Here is a 22,970-nt window from a genome sequence, read left to right on the forward strand (position 1 = left end):
ATTTGAGAGAGAAATATCAACCGGTTACCTCCTGTACAAATCCTGACCGGGAATTGAACTTGTAACCTTTCGGTATATGGGATGATGCTCCAAGTAACTGAGCCACCCGGCTGGGGTTAACCTTTTTTTGATATGCAGTTTCCTCGTCTATAAGGTTGTGATAGTACTTGTCTATAGGATAAAATAGATTTCAGAGGTAAAAGGTAAATGCCATGGAAAATTGGTGATTGTGGTTCTTCTATTGAGCTGTGTTTTCTTCTATAACTTCCAGGTATTGTGCAGGCAGTTGGAGCAGCACAGAATAAATTGATTCTCTAATCTGAAACATAATAGAAATTTTCTTCATCCTCATTATTCTCTGTAGCATAAGACCATGGATAGGTGGCAGCTATAGAACATAGAATCTTCTCCAGTGTTTGCGGGTGCCTCTTTCAAGTTAGTGAAAGCTTGTCCATAATGAGGGAGAAACATTTATTATGATATTTGTCATCTACATTTTCTCTAATACAGATTGTCAATTTATCAGAAATACTTGTATCAAAATCTAGGTTTTTATTAGGGACTTTTATTCATTTTACATATTTATGGAAGAAACCTAAAGCTCTTTAGTCTGCTTGCTGCTATGATCTGAGCATTTTAATTTCTGCTACTCCATGGCAGGAGAGCAGAAGGCAGAACATTTGTACGTCTGATCAGCTAATTATTGCCTCTGCCTCCCTAGCTCCTTGCCTTGTGGTGTCATGAAACCCAAGGGTCAGATTAAAGAGGCAGCACCTGTGCTCCAGATCTTCATTCAGAATGCAAATGGCAAGAGGAATGCCTTTGGGAAGGCAGATTATGGATGGTTAGGAGTTATTCTCTCCTGGAAAAGGAAATGGAATTGTCCGCTTGTGTTATTGGAAGAATCTTTGTTTGTTTTTCCCACTCTCCTTTTAGGCAGTTAGGGGATGGGATCAAGTAGAACGTAAGTTTTGCACTGAATTGCAATGTCCCAGGGTGTGCAGAAGCCGTGTCATTTCATGAAACATTTGTGAAACTGTTATAGACAGCTCGCCTGGGCATGAGAATGAGATTTAATTTGAAGTAATCTCAGTGTATTGCTTGCCTCATTTGCTTTGCAGTGCCTCTTTTTTTTCAGGTTGTGTTGTAATTCAAGGCTGAAAAATAAAATGCTTTGTTTTCTTAGGGCCTTTTCATCAGCGGTATTGTTGGGGATCGGCTTAATTTACGATATGTTCTATCTTTTGGCATGTGCTCTTCTGCATTAGTGGTAAGTTTGAATGTTTTTAAAAAATGATGATGATGATTGTCAGGTTTTTAGGATCCAAGCAGTCCCCCTATTTCTGTATGAAGAAGAGAATAAATTAATCTTCAGTTGTTGAATCCCTTGCCTGCCCTTTCAGTTTGGGGAGTCTTATAAGTATGATTTGGGTCGTGCCCCTTCCTTGACTCTCATCCACCAAAGTCAGTGCATAAATGGCATGCCGTTCAGTGCTGCCCAGAGCCTGGTCCCAGCCGCCTGCCGTCACATCTGTCACGGTGCTTCACTGCTCTGCTTGGTCAGACTGCTTTCCGTGGCCCTGACATGTCCGGCTGCTTTCTGCCTCACTCCTGTTCCTGCTGATCTGCCTTGCCCGGATGGCCCTCTGTTCAGCTCTCCAGTCTCACTCAGCGTCTCCTGCAAGTCCCTGGGCTAAGTGATACTTCCTTCATAATGCCTTACTTTACTAACTCCTCCCCCCCCCCCCCCCGCCGCCCCCCTGTCCTCCCAGAAGTCGCCATTCCTCTTTGGAGCTCCCTGCCTGCATTTCTTCCTTTGAAGGCATGAATGTTGTCTATGGTGTAGCCTACTTGGTCTGTGTCAGTCCTGCTTTCCTGGGAGGGTGGAGCCCAGTGGTTAGATCACAGACTTCCTGAGAGGGCACTGCCTGTTTTCAGTCCCTCCCCTGCCATTTCCTAGCTGTGATCTCTGTGGGCTTCAGCTTCCTCGCTTGAGTCCCTCTGCCTAGGGCCGCAGTGAGGGTTAGACGAGTTGCTGTGTGTAAGGCATTTGGAACAGTGCCTGGCGCAGTACATGGGCAAGATCCCTGTGAGTCACCTTGGTTTGCTTACGAGGGTCTGGTGAGAAATTTTTGTTGATTGAATAAAGGCATGGAGTTTAGTTAGACTCTATTTTATTGTTGTTTTTCACTGTCTGCCATTTGTGTACAGGGAAAAATGTATTTTCCTTAGAAATTTTAGAGATTGAACCATTTTATTTATTCACAAGCTGCTCACCACACATATGTACATACTATTTCAAAACCTGTTTTAAAACATATGAAAACAATTTTTTTTTGAAAAAAACTGAAGTATGTACATAAACTCACCCTTTTTAGTGTATAGTCCTGAAGTTTGACCAGCGAGTATAGTGTGTAACTGCCATCTCTCCTCCTTCCCCTAGTCTCTGACCATCACTGACCATTTTCCTGTCCTTAGAGTTTTGCTCATTTCAGAATGCCATGTAACTGGCATTACACAGTATTCTATGTACCCATGCCAGGTATTCCCAAAAGAGACTTCAACCGCAAATAAAATGTCCACTTGAGCAAAATGCCTGGGAAGAACAGAAGAGACATGAGTGCTGCTAAATGACTGAGCCTCTCAAGGGTTACTCAGATTCACTAGTAGTGACACTAGTAGTGACAGCTGGCGCTTCCCAGTCCCCACGACAGTCTTGCACAAACACAGGCCTGAGGAAGTGGAAACGGAAACGCAGGTGACCCTTGAACAACATGGGTTTGAACTGCGTGGGTCCACTTGTATGGGAATTTTTTTCAATAGATACTGTACATGTATTTTCTCTCCTTGCGATTTTCTTTTTCCCCCCAATATGTTTTTATGTATTTTTATATATTCAGAGAGGAAGGGAGAAGAAGAGAGAGATAGAAACATCAATGATAAGAGAGAATCATTGATCGGCTGCCTCCAGCACGCCCCACACTGGGAATTGAGCCTGCAACTTGGGCATGTGCCCCAACCAGGAATTGAACCGTGACCTCCTGGTTCATAGATTGATGCTCAACCACCAAGCCACGCCTGCAGGCTCTCCTTATGATTTTCTTAATACCATTTTCTTTTCTTTAGCTTATTATAAGAATACAGCCTATAATACATAAACACACAAAATATGTTCAATATATTGGTAAGGCTTCCTGTCAACAGTAAGCTATTAGAAGTTAAGTTTTGGGGGAGTGAAAAGTTAAACATGGACTGTGACTGCTTGGGGGTCAGCAGCCCTGGCCTCCATGTTGTTCAAGGTCCACTCTCCTGTGCCCTCCCATCAGGTACCCTGCTGTGGGTTTTGCCTTCCTTTCCCTTTTTTGAAACACAGTGATCTACATATAAAAGGAAGTCAGACAATGAGGACTTGACTTTTTAGAGTTGAAGACAGCAGTTGGAGGGATGATCACTAATGAGTTTTATGCCGTTTGCCTTCTTTGCCTCTTTGGTTGGCAGTGGTTTGGCGGTTGTCTCACGCACTCAGTGCTGCTTTGAGCAGGAGCATCCCAAGAGTCGGCCACATGTCTCGTAGGTCGAGACATTGAATGTCCCCTTCCTTAGCCTCTTCACGCAGAACCAGTGTGCTTGGCAGTTGAGTGTACTCCAGGTGCCCACATGGATGTTACATGTCCCTCTTTCTCCCCTCTTCCCCAAGGTGTTTATCTTTGGCACTGTCACAGAATGGCTGCATTTCTGCAACAAGGGGCTGTACTGCTGCCTGTGGATTGTGAACGGCCTGCTGCAGTCCACTGGGTGGCCCTGTGTGGTTGCTGTCATGGGCAACTGGTTTGGGAAAGCTGGGTATGCCGCCTCCTTCCTCTGTAATTTTTCTTTTTAAGTGGTTTTAATGCCGGACTATTCAGACTTGTCAGTTAACTCGGTCCCTTCAACACGACCCACGTTCTCCCTTCATTTAGAAAGTTAGAATCGTTCAGGGAGAGGTTTCACGCGAAAGTGTATTGGAAATAGTGTCGACCGTAGTGATGATCCACCCCTGCCCATCACGTCCACAACACTCTCTGGCCATAGTCAGATTTTGAGTGTCTCGTTTTTTCTTTAATCTTCCCTTGAGAGAGCATAACTATCTCAGGTGCAGTCCCATCAGGTTCTTCCTGGGGGTTTTGCCTTCCTTTCCCTTTTTTGAGACTTAGTGATCTTCTTTAGCCTTCTTCCATTAAATATAAGAAAACCGAGGCCAACGAGATCCATGGGACTTGCCTAAAGTCACGTAAGCAAAGGCTCTAATAAGATGCAATGGAGAATGCCAAACTGGGGCATTTTCCCCTACACCTTTAATTATTAGATTGTATTTGAGTTTGTGTGTGTGGTGTGGGCCAAGGATATGCGTGAGGATAGGCACCCGCTAAAGTATCTTCTAGGCCACCAGGAAGAAGAGCCACGCTTAATTTACAGGATGGAGATAAGTTCAGACACCCAAAGACTTGGCTTTGTTGTATGCCATTATATGTGACACTCAATTTCAGGAATATTATTAATTTGAATTCCTATAATTTTTGTAGATAAATATTTGTGTTGTGAGATACACATTTATCTTATCGATGGCTCTGTCTTTTCTGTTTGTTTACACTTTTACGTCGGGGACAGTTGTGCACCAGACATTGTCCACCAGCTCAGTGATCTGCGCGTGCTCTGATCTAGCCTCTCGGTTTCCAGCTTCCCTGGTTTCACAATGGGGGAGGCTTGCTGGCTGTAACGTTGTGAAAGTTCACCTATAAAATGTCTGTGGTCAGAATAAGCACCACTTAATGAGAATGCTCTGATGATATTTCAGTGTGCTAGTAATTCTGTTTCTTACGCTAGCATCACTGGTTTAACAGAATTGATTTTGAGAGGCTCTTGTTCCCTCTATCATACTTTAGTTTTCTTTTGGAGTGGATGATGCTGTCTGCTCATGTGCTATTTATTGTTATGAAGACTTTTAAGGTAATATTTTTCCATATACGATTTTTTAAAATTATACAGATGCTACTTGTTTATTGTAGACACTCTGGATAATATAAATGAGCAAAGAGAAATAAAGATAAAACCACCTGAAATCCTATCAACTAAAGATAATTACTTTGACATGTATCAGTTTGAGATAATTTTTATCTGAGTTTTTATAAATTGGATGACACTGAGTGTTTGATAGCAGTGACTGGGCAGGCTGATCGTTTCCTTATTTCTTTGGATCAGTTACAAAGAAACAAATATTCAAGAAAGTTGTCACAGTTTCTGTTTGAAAGTAAGAACATTTGTTTTTAAACAAGTAACATTAGTGAGTGAAGTTGACAGTGCACTGCTTGGGACACAGTGACTTTTCCTATGAAACATAACAAGAAACCACAAAGTGCTAATAAGACTATGACAACTTAAAGTCAGTTATTTTCAGCCAGCTTTTTGTAAACGCATGTCTTCGGCCAGCAGGTTCAGTCTGGCCTTCTGACTCTTTCCTCCAGAACACTCTTGACAGATCTTAATATTTAAGAGGATTGGGCATTTTAGCACCAGGGAGGAGCATAGAGATCATCTGGTTCAAGTCATTTGTTTCCAAGTGAAAAAAGTTGGGGCTCAGCGGAATGCAGTGATCTATTGAGGCCATTGCCCACAGAGCTGTTACTTTGGGAGAGTCAGGCCCCTTCGGGTTGTCAGGGTCAGAGTTAGTCACACACATTGGTGTGCAGCACGGAGCCTTTCCTGTACATCACTGCACTCAGTCCTTGCAGAGCTGTCACAGGCTCTCCCAGTTGAGAACACTGAGCCTTCGCTGTAACTTACTTGAAATTAACAGCTGGAGGTAGCAGCCTCATACTTGTGAACAACCTGTATTTTTCAGTGTGGCTTCCCCGTTCATTTCTAAGATTCCTTCTGTCTCGATGAGACAATAAAAATGTTTAAGGAGTTAGATAATCTAGCACTGTGTGTTATTAATATGTATCAAATAGATAAAATACAAATGTGAACTTTTCAAAAATTAACTTTTTAATCCCTTTTTCTTTCACCAGCCTCACTGCCAGTGGCTATGTTCAGAGCTAATTCATTTTTCTCCAAGACGTGTGTAAAAGCTAGTTTCCCTTCCACCAGACTCTTCCTCTCCCCATCCATCTTTTAAAATGGCTTTATTGAGTTGTACAATAAGTTGCATGTGTTTAAAATGTATTATTTGATGAGTTTTGGCAAGAATACACCCGTAAAACCATCATCACAGTTAAAATATTGGACAATCCACCCCCTCCCCACAAGTTTCTTTGTGCTCCTTGGCAAGTCCTCCTCCCAACACACACCCCCACTGCCATCTCCAGGCAACTACTGATCTGCTTTCTGTCACTCTAGGTTAATTAGGATTGTCTAAACTTGTGTATAAATGGAGTCACACACTATGTACTCTTTCTTTTTATTTATTTTTTAAAATATATTTTATTGATTTTTACAGAGAGGAAGGGAGAGGGATAAAGAGTTAGAAACATCGATCAGCTGCCTCCTGCACACTCCCCACTGGGGATGTGCCCACAACCAAGGTACATGCCCTCGACCGGAATCGAACCTGGGACCCTTGAGTCCGCAGGCCGATGCTGAGCCAAACCAGCTAGGGCTGTACTCTTTCTTGTTTGTCTTCTTCCACTCACGATAATTTGAGATTCAGATCCACTCATGTTGCATATATTGATAGTCCATTCCTTTTCATAGCTGAATGATAATTCATTGTACCACAGTTTGGTGATCTGTCTACGTGCTGATGAACATTTGGGGTGTTTTCAGTTTTTGGCTGTCATAAATAAAGCCACTGTGGACAAACGCTTTCATTTCAAATTCTTGTATGGACAAATGCTTTCATTTCCTTTGGATAAATACCTTGAATAGATTGGCGGGATCATATGATAGGTATTCTTATACCTTTTTAAGAAATTGGTAGTCTCTTCCATGTGGTTGTACCATTTTACATTCCTACCAGCAGAGTGTAAAGTGCTCTAGTTCCTGTATATCTTTGCCAACACTTGTATATCTTTGCCAGACACTGCTCAGTCTTTTTTATTTTAGCTATTCTGTAGCTGAATCATGATACCTCATTGTGGCTTTAGTTTGCGTTTCCCTAATGTGTGACGTTGAGCATCTTTATCTATATCCACCAGGAGAGGACCGGAGAGGGAGAGATGGAAACATCAGTGATGAGAGAGAATTGTCGATCGGCTGCCTCCTGCACGCCCCCTACTGGAAATTGAGCCTGCAACCTGGGCATGTGCCCTTGACTGGGATCCAACCCGGGACGCTTCAGTCCGCAGGTCTACACTCTATCCACTGAGCCAAACCAGCTAGGGCTGTTGAGCATCTTTTTATGTGCTATTTACATCATATTTTTTATATGTGAAGTATCTATTACAATCTTTTGTCCCTTCTAAAAAAAATTTTTATTTTGAGATGATTGAAGATTCATACTCTAACATTTTGTTGCATTGTCTGTTCTCATATTATTGAATTTTGAGAGCTCTTTATATGTCAGATACAAATCTTATCAGATATGTGATATGTAATATTTTCTCTTCTAGTCTGTGGCTTGTCTTTTTAAATTCTCTGAATAGTTTCTTTTGATGAGCCCCAAATTAAACTTTAGTATAATAGTCATAGAGTTGGAAGAGACGTGATGTTTTGTCATGTGGGTGTACTTAAATCTTAAAAATAGAACGTTAATTCTCTGTGTTGTGAACCTTTTTGTTTTGGCAATTTTGTATTTGAACCCTGAATCAAATCCCTTCTTATTCTGTTGTCTTCTGTGTTCTGCTGTCTCCATCTTAGCCGAGGCGTTGTTTTTGGTCTCTGGAGTGCCTGTGCTTCGGTGGGCAACATTTTGGGAGCGTGCCTGGCCTCTTCTGTTCTGCAGTATGGTTATGAGGTAGGTATTTCTTTCTTAGCATTTTCTCAAGCACATAAATGTTTTGGTTTTTTTAGGAAATAATGCTGTGGCCATTTAAATCGCATTGAGCTGTGTCTGGGTAAGACAAGGCTTGTGATAAAAGTGAACAAACTTGCGCAGCCAGAGTGGCTCAGTGGTTGAATGTTGACCCACATGTACCAGGAGGTCACGGTTTGATTCCGGGTCAGGGCACATGCCCAGTTTGTGGGCTTAATCCCCAGTAGGGGGTGTGCAGGAGGCAGTTGATCAATGATTCTCTCTCATCAGTGATGTTTCTATCCCTTTCTCCCTCTCCCTTCCTCTCTGAAACCAATAAAAATATATTTTTAAAAATTATAAAAAGAAAATAAAGAAAACTTGACAAATGGAAACATATAGCAACATTATTCCTGAAGAATACCCAAGTCTAAAGACATATAATCAGGAAAAGATATTTGCAACTCGTTAGAGATAAAGAGCTGATCTTCCTAATATAAACAAGCACCCACAGATTGATAAGAAAAAGACCAACACACATTTGTAATACCTTAACTAATAATAATAAAAAAAAAAAAAGAGAAAAAGACCAACAACACAGGAAAGAAGGTAAAGGACTTGGACGTCTAGTTGGTAAAAAGGGACTAGGAATACCTTACAAACACATGGAAAGAAATTCCACTTCCCTTATAACTTTATTCTATTAATATTCATTAAGCTCCTCTAAGGGCCTCTAGGCGGTAGAGAGTGCACATGGGGCTAAAACTCTTTGCCCTTTATGGAGCGAGGTAGTAGTCCTCAGAGAAATGCAATTAAAGAAACTGCACTGAATGTTTATTAGATTGGTGAAAACCCAAAAGTGTGATAATACGTTGTGTTTATGAGGATGTGGAAAAACCGGCATTGCAGTTGGCAAAGTGAATAACTCCTCTCGGGGTCAGTATGGGACAGTCTCTCAAAACTGCAGCTGTTCTGCCCGTGGAGGGGCTCTCCGCCCCCAGGAATGAACCCCACAGGTGAAAATGCTTCGGGAGGCACAGTGATATGCGACAAGGTCACTTATTTCAGTGTGTGCCACAGCAGAACGTTGGTAACGAATGTCAGCCAAGAGGGAAATAGTTACCTTGGGATACACCTGTTCAGTGGGATGCTGTGCAGCTGTGAAATAGGATTGCAAAGCTCTCTCTGTACCGATAGGGAACTATCTCAATGGTGTATATTAAGTGAAAAAAGCAGGGATGCTAAACAGTGAGTATTGAATGACGCCATTCAATATATAAAATGGAGGAAGAAGTCAAGAGTACATATTTGTATTGGCTTGTATGTTTCTAAAGCAATCTCTGGAAAGTAAAAATACAGTAATAATGGTTATATGCTGGGAAAATGAGGATTGAGTGGATGGGAGAAGGGGTGTGGGGAGAGTTTTTACATCTTTTTGTTGCTTAAATCATGTAAATGTATTGCTTATTCAGAAACCTAAATAATTAAAAGTAGGTAAGTTGCTCTTTTTTTTTTAAATATTTTTTATTGGTTTCAGAGAGAAAGGAAGTGGGAGAGAGAGATAGAAACATCAATGATGAGAGAGGATCACACTGGGGATGGAGCCCATAGCCTGGGCGTGTGCCTTGACTGCGAATCGAACTGTAACCTCCTGGTTCATAGGTCATTGCTCAACCACTGAGCCATGCCGGCCAGGCCCAAATCAGTTTTATATTCCTGTTACGTCTCAGCAGAAGCCCTCTTCCTTGACTGTGAGGATGGCTTTCCATCTCACTCCCACCCTCTGCCTTTGCTTCGGTTGTACCCAGAAAGATGGTCAATTGCTTTGATCTTCAGCTTTTCCTTAACGCATTGTGCAGCTACTTCAGCCTCTTAAGCGGTTTCCTTCTTCTAAATTCTTGTACATGGTTTTTTATTAGGATTTGGCTTCCTCATTTATTTAGCTACATGCTGCCTTATATTATTGTTGTGTTTATTGTTTGACCCCCGTAACTGGGTAGAATATCATCAATGGCAGATATGTCTCTTTTGGGAGGCCGTGCAATGCAAAGAATAAGATTTTTAGAGTTAGTCCTGATTTCACAGTCATACCACTCAGTGTTCAGGGGACCTTAATTATCCTCTCTGAGCCTCAGAGTGTCATTGGGAAAGTCTAAGAGAAAACACAAGTGAAACATAGCTCAGTGCCTGCCTGGCACAGGCTAAGCACTCAACACTCATTTTCTTCCCAGTGTCCCATCCTTCCCTCCCCGTTTCTCACCCTCCGCCTCCCACCTTGCACACGTGTCTCTGATGAGTGTCCCAAACACATAAGGAGCATCTGCCCTCTTCCCTCTAGTACGCCTTCCTGGTGACGGCGGCCGTGCAGTTTGCTGGTGGGGTCGTCATCTTCTTTGGACTCCTGGTGTCACCTGAAGAAATTGGTGAGGACAAGCTGTTGCTTCTGTTACTGTTATGGGCGAAGAGAAGTCTGAGGCCAGGACAGTTAGTCTCTTTTCTCCTAGGAGAACTGTGAGCTCCTTGCAGTGGGCTAAAGGAGCAGTGTTGCTGTTGTGTCTTGGGTCCAGCTAAGCCCACCGTAGCTGCACGTGTTTGAGGGGAGTGAGGCTCACCTGTTACAGATATAGGGAAAACTCATTTGCAAGTGAGTTTTATAATTGAGATGTATTTCTAATTTCACTTCTTGAGACAGATTTCTTTCATAAAAATAATTTAGTGTGATATCTCTTGTTAAATACAGAATTTGTACAAGCAAAACCACAGAAGCAAATACATGTATGATTCTATCCTTTGAATATTATTAGAGGTACATCAGGTTAATAGTATGTAATTGACTCCTTTTTGTACATGAGAGAGCTAGAGTGATTTAGTTGAGAACACATTGCTTTGAAGCCAGATAAAGTGAAATTAAAATCCCAGGTTTGTTGTGATATTGACCTTAATTGACCTTAGTTGAACTTGGCCAGTGAACCTGGTTGCTTCTTCTGTGAAGTGCAAATAAAATAATATTGACCCCATAAGTAATGATACATGCAAAGCACTTAGCACAACACCAGGCACCTAGAAGGCACTCTGTAAATGATGCTGTTACTGTGGTTTTAGGTCTCCCAGGTATTGAGGCAGAAGAAAACGTCGAAGAAGACTCGCACAAGCCATTAATCAATGGTGCTGAAAATGAAGATGAATATGAGCCTAATTATTCAGTCCAAGAAGGCAGCACTATCACCCAAGTCAAGGCAATAAGCTTTTATCAGGCATGTTGCCTTCCTGGAGTTATACCGGTAAGGATCGTTCAAATCTCCTTGCCACAACCAGTGAGCTATTATAGCTGGAGATGACCTCTACCTGGGACAAAGCATCATTAAGTATTTAGATTCTCTTGGATACTTTATTTTAGAAATACTTTCAGAGGAATAGTGGATAGTGCCCCTCAACTTATTTTTATATTAGCAACACTGGAAATTTTTTCTCACATCTAAGCAGAGGTCAGCAAACCTTTTCTATGAAGAGCCAGAGAGTAACGTGTTTAGCTTTGTGGGGACTGCACCGTCTCTGTTACAACGACCTAACTCCAGAGCAAAATGAATGAATGAATGGGCATGCCAGATCTGGCCCTGAGCCCTAGCTTGCTGACCCTGACCTAGCATTTGAGTAAGAAGGCAAAGTTGGTATTTTTAAATATATACTTTATGTCCTGTTACAGTACTAGAAAATTATGTGTCAACCAAGAGGGGTTTTGCATGGGTCGTTAAATCTGCCCTATTTGCTGATATTCTTATTCTAGGAAGAAACACTTGTTTGCCCTTTTATGAAAAGGCCCAGAGCAGAATACTCCACAGTATTTCTTGGTAATGCATTCCAGTGTTTCCACAACCTTTATAGCCAGGAGAATTTTCTAACGTCTAAACTAAATCCCTTCTGCTGCAGTTTTTCTGTCTTGATGTTTCGGGCGCTCTAGCACGGGAGTGGAAGTTAAGAGGCCTAGGTTATGTTTCCAGCTTACCCACTAACTGTCTGTGAGGCCTGGGGTAAGTCACTCAGCCCACGCTTGTGTCTCAGTCCCCTTCCCGTGGAGCACACCCCCTCCCTGGGTCTAGAATGGGCTATGGCACTGTGAACACGCACTGGCTCTTATTTAATTGCTCAGCGGTAGCCCCTGAGCTCGACGGAGTCTGCAGGCTGTCATATTTCATGCTCATCAATTCCCTTCTGCCTATGCCCCAAGCTCAGTAAGAGAACTGACGTTTGCAAACGGATTGTTAATATACGTTAAAATCTAAGTTCCCACGATTTTTAAAAAGATGATGTATAAGGTTCATGCAAGTTCCTTTAGTCCTGTTCTTCTGCTAAAGATCAGTATTTTTAATTAGTTATTAAACAGATTACTAGTTAGTAATAGATTCATTTCTGAGACCTTAAAAATTTGTTGTGATTAAATATGGAATTTTTCACTATTCATTTGTATTTCCCAAGCTGTTTTTTCCTGACATGGATAGGGATGTAAAGGAAATCTAGTTAACTTAATTCCTTTGTCTCTGTAACAGGCTGTCTGGACAGAATGCACTCATGACTGGGACTTGGCTCTCTAGGGGGTGGCTGTGGTCCGGCCAGGGAAGCTGTTTTAAACAAGTGATACCTAGGGAGTAACTGGCAGCTCCAGGGAAAAGAATATACTAGCCAGACACCCTTTGAAGTCAGTCTCTCTGTTCCTCCCCCTTTTTCCTTTGATGCTAAATGTCAGGATTTCCTGGTAATAATGTGTTGAATATAGGAGTCTTAGTGCCACTGCCATCGTAAGGCAGCGGCACCTTTTATTCCTCAAAGTAGAACCACAAGGCCCAAGACAATCATGTTCCTTTCTTTTTGACTCACTAAAGATACTCTTTTTTTTTTTTTTAAATATTCTTTGCTTTTCCACTAGATGTGGGAATGTAAAGCTTTTGGAAACTATAATGTGAAAGTAGTTGTAATATTGATGCTTTTCTTAGACCTTGGAACTATAGTTTAGTTATGTTATTCTCCATGGTTCATAATATTAACTTTGCAGGAAATAGAAGAACCAAAATAGTTTGGCTGCTTGCAATAGAAGCTGTGAGGTTTACTGGGTTTATTTGCTATGGTTAATGCTAGTTGGTGGCATGAATACCTTTAATCTTTGTCTAAATTAAGAAATACAAGTATGTGCCCTGCCTTACAGGTTCAAAACACTGGTTTGCTTCTACCAGAGAACGGAAAGGAGAAAAAAAGGGAGCGTTAGGAGATGGTCACCTGTGTTTTCTATTCCCAAGGCCTGTTGTAAATGCCTTTCTAGAAGTTAATGGGGATAAAGAGAAGAGGGAGACCAGGTAAACTCAGGCCAATAGGAATTTGTAGAAAAGTTTAATTTTACAGTAAGGCTATCCGTCCCAAACTTCTCCGTTTTGTTTTGCTGTTTAGTGACATTAGAAACTGTGGCCCTGCTGTGCAGTTTGTTCCTTACTGATAGTTGAATGTGTTTCTTGCAGTACTCACTGGCCTATGCCTGCTTGAAGTTAGTGAACTACTCCTTCTTCTTCTGGTTGCCCTTTTACCTGAGCAACAACTTTGGGTGGAAGGAGGCTGAAGCTGACAAGCTGTCCATTTGGTACGATGTCGGAGGGATTATAGGTAATGCCTGTGATGCATCTTTTTCTATAGTAGTTATGAAGTCTGACATCATTTCAAGTTTTATTACTTATTCTACAGCCATTTTCCCTAAACTGTCCTACCAGTAAACAGCCAAACTCTTAAAAAAAAGTTTGTATAAAAGATCCAGCCTAGGGGTGGGCGGGGGGAAAAAAAAAAAAAGATCCAGCCTATGGCAGCCTGTGACTTATGGGGCCCTTATGCTCAGACCTTTGTTGATGGATCTGTTCTCTTGTCGTCTTAGGATGTTTCCCTCTGTGACCTCTTTTAATGTAACCCTTGCATACACTTTTGGTAAATCTTAGCTCTTAGCTATGCACATTAGTTAGTGTATAGATTGTAAGATCATGGAGGTGAGAATAATAGCAGGGATTGATATTTGTGAATATTTTGTAGCTGCTTTGTACACAGATTTTAGTAATGACTTTTAATTATAGCTGGAAGTATAAACAGGGAAGTAAGAAACTTTAAGATAGGCGTTCAGAATGCATTTTAGTGGGTATGACTTAAATGGCTATGACAAAGCCTTAACATCCTTTCTGTAATGTTTACATGTAGAATTGTGGTAAGACTGAACTACCCTGAGCCCGTGAAACCACCTGGTGTAGCCTTAGGTGATATACTACCATTGTATTTGAACTTGTTTGCCCTCTTCTTAGATCCAGAGTCAAAGGTGAGGTTGCCACCTTTAGACCTGACCATACTTCTGTGTCTTACTATCTGATGAAGATGTACCAGATGTCCCCTAGCGCCTAGCACTAACATGGGACTGTATTTAAATGCAACTGTGTTGCTTGAAGAGTTCATATCACCTCTTTTTATTTTTTTAATATATTTTATTGATTTTTAAAAAAAATATAGTTATTGATTTTGTACAGAGAGGAAGGGAGAGGTATAGAGAGTTAGAAACATCGATGAGAGAGAAACATCGATCAGCTGCCTCCTGCACACCCAAACGGGATGTACCTGCAACCAAGGTACATGCCCTTGACCGGAATCAAACCTGGGACCTTTCAGTCCGCAGGCCGACACTCTATCCACTGAGCCAAACCGGTTAGGGCCTCTTTTTATTTTTATTTATTTATTTTAAACCTCGCCAGAGGATACACTTACTGATCCCAGAGAGGGAGGAAGGGAGAGAGGGAGGGAATGTGGAAGGGTGGAAAAAAGAGAGAGATGGGGGCGGGAGAGGAGAGAAAGAGAAACATTGATGTAGCACATTGATTAGTTGCCTTCTGTATGTGCAATATAAGTATGTGCCCTAATCAGGAATCGAACCTGCAAACCTTTGGGACGATGCTTCAACCAACTGAGCCACCTGGCCAGGGCAACATGTCACCTCTTTTTAAACATCAGGACCTGGTAGTTATTATTAAGCCATAATTTCTGCATTTAATTGTAGTGAATATTTATTGGCTGCTACTAATAGCCTATGAGGCATGGTCCTTAATCGTCTTTTAAATAAAAAGCAAAAAAAATCCGAAAAACCTTCACAGCTGGTTAGAGAAGAGAAACAAGGGGCAGTGGGTGGCCTTGGTGATTTTCCCTTTTTCCTTTTTTGGTGTCTGATTCGTGGTGCCCTGTCCCCGTCAGCCATCGTGAGTCATCTTCCTGAAGGGAAATTCTGGAGGAAACGTAGGAGAGCCTGCCATCTTTCTGGATAGACCAGTGTTAGGCTCTGGACAGCGGGTGGAGGGTGCCTGAAGAGCACGTTTCAGGTAACCGAGCTAAATTACAAATGATTTTGACTATGATGCACTCTTTGTGCCTAAAGGTGGAACTCTGCAAGGCTTCATCTCTGATGTGTTACAGAAGAGAGCACCCGTTTTAGCTCTGAGTCTGTTTCTGGCAATTGGGTCCCTGGTTGGATACAGTCGTGAGTATTCCCTTGCAATTAAATGTCCTGATCTCTTAGGACTAAGGCATTTGCCTTGAGTCAGTGGTCAGCCCGGGGGTGATCCTGGAGCCCAGCTAGCTACAAAGGCATGCTGGAGACCTTTGTATTGTCCTGTGACTACCTGGTGGAAGTATCATCACATAGTTTTATTTGTGTCGGGAAGGAAACTGGCATCTCTTCTGCTTTGTTGGTTTGTTTAAAAGGTTGCTTGGGAGGGTATATGCTTTGTTTGAGGGTCGGCTCCAGAGGAACGGCATTAGAGCCAATAAAACAATAAAAGGGAAAAGGTTTCAAAAGAGGAAAGATGGTCATTAGTGAGTTTGGTGTATGTCCCTTAAGATGCTGCTGAGATTGGAGTAGGGTCTTTCCGTAGCTTTTAGAAGTCTCATTAGCTTGAGCACCAGCAAGAGACAGACATTACAAATAAAAGTTGGAAGAGGCCGTGAAAGAGTTGTATCCCTTTGTTGTGTCTGGGTGTGATCTGCGAGGTCACAGAGACCCAGGCCTTTGTGGACTGTCCCGTGGAGGCACACATGATGCGCTTCTAAAGTCAGCATGTCTTTCCTCACAGGTTCTCCAAACAACAAGTCCATCAATGCACTTCTGATGGCTGTTACAGGTATGGCATCTGGCTCCATTTCACTGTTGTATTTCCTCTATAAGCAAAAAGGGAAAAAGGAAACGGTTTCCCTCAGTTTGAGTTACACTAAAACCTTAATTACAGAGAATTCAGTTGGTGAAAGGAAAGACAGACAAAGCAGATTCTGTTTCTCTGCTGTTACGTGACCTCCTCAGTCCTTCAGTTACAGAATCACCTTTGGACAGAGGTGTCCTAACTGTTTTGATCGCTGCCTCAGCTTCTCACATCACTTCTGGAAGTGGCCTAGGAAGCTGCCACCTTGGAAACCAATTCAGCAGCTTTCAAAAAGCCCAGTATAGCTAGTTTTTCCTCCTGTGTTGGAATTGGTCAGTATCTCTTCACTTCAGCCCCAGATGAAACAGTTGAGTGTGTATAGGCACTATGTTATAGAAAAATTCCTTATTTTTAAACTTTAGATTGTACTCAGCATAGGGAGAGCTGCTCATGCCACCCGAGGCTCATGGAACTGATTGCAGCGTGTTAAGGGATTCATGCGGGCCAACTCCTGCACGGTCCTTGGATGGCTTCCCTGGGAGCAGTGCAGATAGAACCACCTGCACCGTTTAAATAGCTTTTTCTCTTCTCTCTCCTTTTTTTTTTTTTTTTTTTAAATATATTTTATTGATTTTTTACAGAGAGGAAGGGAGAGGGATAGAGAGTTAGAAACATCGATGAGAGAGAAACATCGATCAGCTGCCTCCTGCACACTCCCCACTGGGATGTGCCCGCAACCAAGGAACATGCCCTTGACCGGAATCGAACCTGGGACCCCCCAGTCCGCAGGCTGACGCTCTATCCACTGAGCCAAACCGGTCAGGGCCTCTCTCCTTTTTTCATTATGTTTGGTTGACTTTGGTAGTCAGATGCTCTGTGATCCACCTCTATGACATAACTTGACAAGCTAGTGCAACTAGTTATTAATGAATGCACACTTCACAGGATTAGAAAGACTATGTGTTCACTATATTTTCTATATGTTTGGTTTCTGTAAAATATACTAGTGTGTCATGTAATTCAAGAAGGGATTTCAGAAAAGTGTATGGTAATTAATTTGAAGATGGTACTACCTGGGAGAGTTTTCATTTTTACTGGTTATTTTTCCCTTTTTTTTCTGTTTCTCTCCGACATAGTGACTAAAATTGTGGGATAAGTGTTTGCCTTATTCACTGGATTCCTAGTGGGGTTATGAATAGTGTTTTAATAAGAACCTCTCTGTGTATGACTAGGATTTTTTATTGGCGGACCTTCTAATATGATTAGCTCTGCTATCTCTGCTGACTTGGGTCGCCAAGAGCTCATCCAAGGCAGCAGTGAGGCTTTGGCGACGGTCACAGGAATTGTTGACGGAACTGGGAGCATTGGAGCTGCGGTGGGCCAGGTAAGTGAGCGGGAGAGGGCTTGAAATTGAGTGTTAAGTAGTCCTTCATCTAGTGGAAGAATTTATAACTGCCCGCTGGGCCACAGCAGGTGGCACTCTTGTGCTGTAGTGTGATGTGCTGAGAGCCTGGGCTTGAGAACCTGGAGGTTTGGTTCTCTCTAAGGGCCAGTTGTGCTGGGAGCCTGGGGTTGAGTCCTCTCTAAGGGCCAGCTGTACTGGAAGCCCTTTCTGGGGTTGAGTCCTTTCTGAGGTCCATTGCTGGGAGCCGGTCCATCCTTGCTGTTTCAAGGGACCTGGCATATATGGCATACTGTTCTTAATATGTTTGCTCACCTTCTTGGCACTATGTGTTTTAACCAAGGTCTCTGAGAAAGGTTGTTTCCCCAGATAGGGATTTTCCCCTGAAGTTAGGGAGGGAATAAAACCTCTTAACTAAGTGCCAGGTGGGTAATTAATCACTTTAACTACGAACAATGATGCTTAAGCTACATAATCTTTACTCCCTGGAATGAAGATAAGAAACGCCCTAACCTTTGTAATAGAGATTGATAGGATTGAGTCAACTAGTATAAATACAGATGTAATAAGACAGCAAGAGACAGAACTTAGAATACGGAACCAAGGAAGACAGAACCTACAGACAGAACTTAGAACACAGAACTTAGAACACAGAACTGAGAGACAGAACCTAGGCACAGAACCTACACAGAACATTCTCTGGAGACAGAAGAACTTCGCTGGAGAGAACATGGCAAAAGATCCTGGACAGAAACTGGCCTCAGAACCTAGAGACAGAACCTAGCGAGAGAACATGGCAAAAGATCCTGGACTGAACCTGACTACAGAAATTGGGAAGAGAACCTGACTAGAACCTGGTGACTGAACCTGGCTGGAGAACCTGGACAGAACCTGGCTGGAGAACCTAGTGAGGGAACATGGCTACAGAACCTGGCTGGAGAACCTGGAGATCCTAACCAGAACTTCGCTGGAGATCCAGACCAGAACTTGGCTGGAGATCCTGGCTAGAGATCCTGGCTAGGCTGCTGATCAACTGAACGCTGTCTCCGTGTCATTCCTTCTTCGCCGACTCCGTCTACGCCTTTGGGAACCCCTGGACCTGCTGGGGTTGGACCCCGGCAGTCCATCTGGAAGGTGCCTCTACATTTTTAGTTCCTTTTTTCCACTTTTACTTCTAGATTCTTCCTTTCTGGAAATAAGTTCACACCTCATCAGATAGATCCTTCAGTCCCAGCCTGCTACCCCCTGCTTTCTAGCCTGAACTTGGCACCCCAAGGAGGCCATGAGACACATGCTTCTCATTATTCCCCACCTGACGTGTAAACCCTACCAAACACACATGTACATGTGCTCATTACATGGGTCCCCACCAGAAGTGGCCAGGGATCTGCAGCTGCTCTGACTCACTTTCCCTCCTTCCTACAACATTCTAAGTCATTAGGGAAATATAAATAAAAACCAGAGTGTAATACCACTTCATACCAATTAGGATAGGTATAATTTAAACACACACACACAAGATAACAAGTATTTATGAAGCCATGGAGAAGTTGGAGTTTTCATACATTGCTGGTGGAAATGTAAAATGTTAAAGCTGTTATAGAAAACTGGTGTTCTAAAGTAAGTTAAACATTAGAATTGCCGTGTGGTCCAGCAATTCCACTCTGAGGTATATATCCCTAGGAGTGGAATTTCAATGAATTGAAAACAGGGTTTCAGATATTTGTATGCCAACGTTCATTGCAGCACTATTTATTTATTTATTTATTTATTTATTTATTTATTTATTTTTTAATTAAATCTTTATTGTTCAGATTATTACATTTGTTCCTCTTTTTTTCCCCCCCATAATTCCCCTCCTCCTAGTTCCCGCCCCACCCTCCGCCCTCACTCCCCACCCACTGTCCTCATCCATAGGTGCACAATTTTTGTCCAGTCTCTTCCCGAATCTCCCACACCCCTTTCCCCCCCAGGAATAGTCAGTCCATTCCCTTTCTATGTCCCTGATTCTATTATAATCAACAGTTCATTCTGTTCATCAGATTATTTATTCACTTGATTCTTAGATTCACTTGTTGATAGATGCATATTTGTTGTTCATAATTTGTATCTTTACCTTTTTCTTCCTCTTCCTCTTCTTAAAGGATACCTTTCAGCATTTCATATAATCCTGGTTTGGTGGTGATGAACTCCTTTAGCTTTTCCTTATCTGTGAAGCTCTTTATCTGACCTTCAATTCTGAATGATAGCTTTGCTGGATAAAGTAATCTTGGTTGTAGGTTCTTGGTATTCATCACTTTGAATATTTCTTGCCACTCCCTTCTGGCCTGCAAAGTTTCTGTTGAGAAATCAGCTGACAGTCGTATGGGTATTCCCTTGTAGGTAACTGAGTTTCTTTCTCTTGCTGTTTTTAAGATTCTCTCTTTATCTTTTGCTCTTGGCATTTTAATGATGATGTGTCTTGGTGTGGTCCTCTTTGGATTCCTTTTGTTTGGGGTTCTCTGCGCTTCTTGGACCTGTAAGTCCATTTCTTTCACCAGGTGGGGGAAGTTTTCTGTCATTATTTCTTCAAATAGGTTTTCAATATCTTGCTCTCTCTCATCTTCTGGCACCCCTATAATTCTGATGTTGGTACGCTTGAAGCTGTCCCAGAGGCTCCTTACACTATCCTCGCATTTTTGGATTCTTTTTTCATTTTGCTTTTCTGGTTGGGTGTTTTTTGCTTCCTCGCATTTCAAATCATTGACTTGATTCTTGCGCTCCTCTGGTCTGCTGTCGGGAGTCTGTATAATATTCGTTATTTCAGTCCGTGTATGCTTAATTTCTAGTTGGTTCCCCAATATAAGATCGAGGGTCTCATTAGTTTTCTTGTAGATCTCATTAAGTTTATCGGCGGCTTCTAAACAGTTCTTGAGAGACCTTAAAAGTGTGGTTCTGAACTCTATATCTTCCATTGACAATTTTGTCCTGTTTCTTTGTCTCCGCATTTTGTTATGCTTCCTTGGTGCAACCCCTAGTGGTCTTTGTTCGCAGTCTTGTAGTTAAATCTTGATTGTTGTAGCTAATTCCAGGGAGGGTTTGACCTCCAGGCCAAGTGGCTATGAGAATCAGCTGTGTCAGCAGTGAGAGAACTTCTGTCCTCTAGGGAGGTGCTAATCTAGCCTTTGCCTGAGGCTATCCGGCAAATGCCTGTGTGCAGGGCTTGGGCGGGGCAGGTCGCACAGGATCAACAGGGTGGGCCGGAGAGAGCAGTTATGGCGGCTCTCAGTCCTGTCCCCAGGGGCTCTGCCTCTCTGAGTCCCAGCACCCGCTGCAAAGCTCGGAGAGAAAGCTGCACTCGCTCTGACCGAAGCCAGACAGTCCCGTTTCTCCCGTTTGAGTCTGGGTCCCTAAAGACTCGCCCGGATCTGGAGCTCAGAGTCTGCGACTCCCTCCCGATTGAAAACGCCAACAGCGCCCTCCGCCACCAGCCCGCTCCTCGCACTCCGCACCTCAGAATTTGACTTCAGCACTGTGCCTCCTCTGAGTGTCCGTATGCGTTTCTCTTTCCTCCTAGTTGTAGGACTTCCACTCAGCCGGCGTTCCTGTGGTTCTGGGTGCTGTCCCTTCCGTTTTTTGGTTTCACTTTTTTTTTTTTTTTTTAATAAATATATTTTATTGATTTTTTACAGAGAGAAAGGGAGAGAGATAGAGAGTCAGAAACATCGATGAGAGAGAAACATCAATCAGCCGCCTCCTGCACATCTCCCACTGGGGATATGCCCGCAACCCAGGTACATGCCCTCGACTGGAATCGAACCTGGGACCCTTCAGTCCGCAGGCCGACGCTCTATCCACTGAGCCAAACCGGTTTCGGCTTGGTTTCACTTTTGAAGTAGTTGTTCAAAGCAGCAAACTCCGGCGTTAACCTATGCCGCCATCTTGGTTCTCCAATAATTTTCCTTTTTCTATTTATTTATTTTTTAAACATTTTATTTTATTTTATTTTTTTAAATATATTTTATTGATTTTTTTCAGAGAGGAAGGGAGAGAGATAGTCAGAAACATCGATGAGAGAGAAACATCGATCAGCTGCCTCCTGCACACCCCCTACTGGGGATGTGCCCGCAACCCAGGTACATGCCCTCGACTGGAATCGAACCGGGGACCTTTCAGTCCGCAGGCCGACACTCTATCCACTGAGCCAAACTGGTTTCAGCCATTGCAGCACTATTTATAATAGCCAAAAGGTGGAAACAACTCAAGTGTTGACCAAACAACTCAAGGTGACTGGAGAAACAAAATGTGGTATCTAGAATAATAAAAGCATAATATGCTAATTAGACCAAACAGCTGAACAACTGGATGACCTTCTGGATGAAGCCTCGGCTGCAAGGGCCAAGCCCCTTGCACAAATTTCATGCATCGGGCCTCTAGTATCTTCATGGAATATTACTCAGCCATGAAAAGGAATGAAGTTCTGATACGTAGTACAACATGGTTGAACCTTCAAAACAGTATTCTAAGTGAAATAAACCGGACACAAAGGGTAAATACTGTGTGATTCCACTTAACCAGAAATATCCAGAATAGGAAATTCAGAGGCAGAAAGCACATTAGAGGTTACCAGGGACTGGGGAAAAGGGAGGATGGGGAGTTATTGCTTAATGGGTACAGGGGTTCTGTTTGGGTGCTGAAAAATTTTGGAAACAGATGGTGGTGATGGTTATGCAACATTGTGAATGTATTTGATGCCACTGAGTCGTACTCCAAAAAATGGTGAAAATGGCAAATTTTATGTTACATATTTTACCATAATAAAAAAAGTAAAGGGGTTAAATGCTATCAGATCCTTTTTATTAATTGAAAGTAAATTAAAAGAATATGTTGAAAAATGTTAAAGATACAGTAATTTTATAAGCAAACAGCATAATTGTAAAGTGAGTGATACCCTTAAAAGACAAAGCATTTTTGAAAGCACCAATTATGATACCTTTCATTGGAAGAAAGAACAGAAGTGACTTGAGGATGTTCATCTTCCTCTCTCAATAGCAAAGTGAATAGAGAGAAACCTTCTGAACTCATGTCTTCTGTTGTGCAGTTTGGGACTCTGCCAGCTTACAAAGTGAAGGCCGTTAATACAGCTCACATAGGAACATGTATGTGAAAGGGCTTTGTAAACTGTAAAACACTATGCAAATCTAACTCCCTTCTTATTTTCTAGAAGAGCCATGTTTAATCTGCTTACAGCTACTTGATTTTATTAATTCATGAAGGATTACGTAATAATTTCTTTTTCTCCGTTTTAGTATTTAGTGTCTTTGATCCAGGACAACCTTGGATGGATGTGGGTGTTCTACTTTTTCATTCTCATGGTAAGTGTGTGCCCCCCTTTTTTTGAACTAGTAAGTTTTCTTACTGATTTACTTCAAAGCATTTACTTAAATCATTTCTTAAACCAGAAAAA

The 22,970-nt window shown here is 42.3% G+C and overlaps 1 protein-coding gene across 4 annotated transcripts in view; it reads left to right on the forward strand.

Moving 5' to 3' along the window:
* The window catches only part of SLC37A3 (solute carrier family 37 member 3), a 47,783-nt gene that overhangs the window by 21,644 nt on the left and 3,169 nt on the right, over positions 1–22,970 (forward strand). For 2 of the 4 annotated variants that reach the window (XM_036328553.1, XM_036328554.1), the window contains exons 5-14: positions 1,187–1,270; positions 3,698–3,843; positions 7,834–7,930; positions 10,266–10,350; positions 11,030–11,208; positions 13,432–13,573; positions 15,366–15,467; positions 16,060–16,107; positions 17,355–17,506; positions 22,813–22,878. In XM_036328553.1, coding sequence (XP_036184446.1) covers positions 1,187–1,270; positions 3,698–3,843; positions 7,834–7,930; positions 10,266–10,350; positions 11,030–11,208; positions 13,432–13,573; positions 15,366–15,467; positions 16,060–16,107; positions 17,355–17,506; positions 22,813–22,878 — 1,101 coding nt within the window. The remainder of the gene's footprint in view (positions 1–1,186; positions 1,271–3,697; positions 3,844–7,833; positions 7,931–10,265; positions 10,351–11,029; positions 11,209–13,431; positions 13,574–15,365; positions 15,468–16,059; positions 16,108–17,354; positions 17,507–22,812; positions 22,879–22,970) is intronic. The other 2 variants (XM_036328555.1, XM_036328556.1) reach the window with 2 other exon arrangements.

The sequence above is a fragment of the Myotis myotis genome, unplaced genomic scaffold (genome assembly GCF_014108235.1).
Source record: "Myotis myotis isolate mMyoMyo1 unplaced genomic scaffold, mMyoMyo1.p scaffold_m19_p_11, whole genome shotgun sequence".
NCBI lineage: Eukaryota > Metazoa > Chordata > Mammalia > Chiroptera > Vespertilionidae > Myotis > Myotis myotis.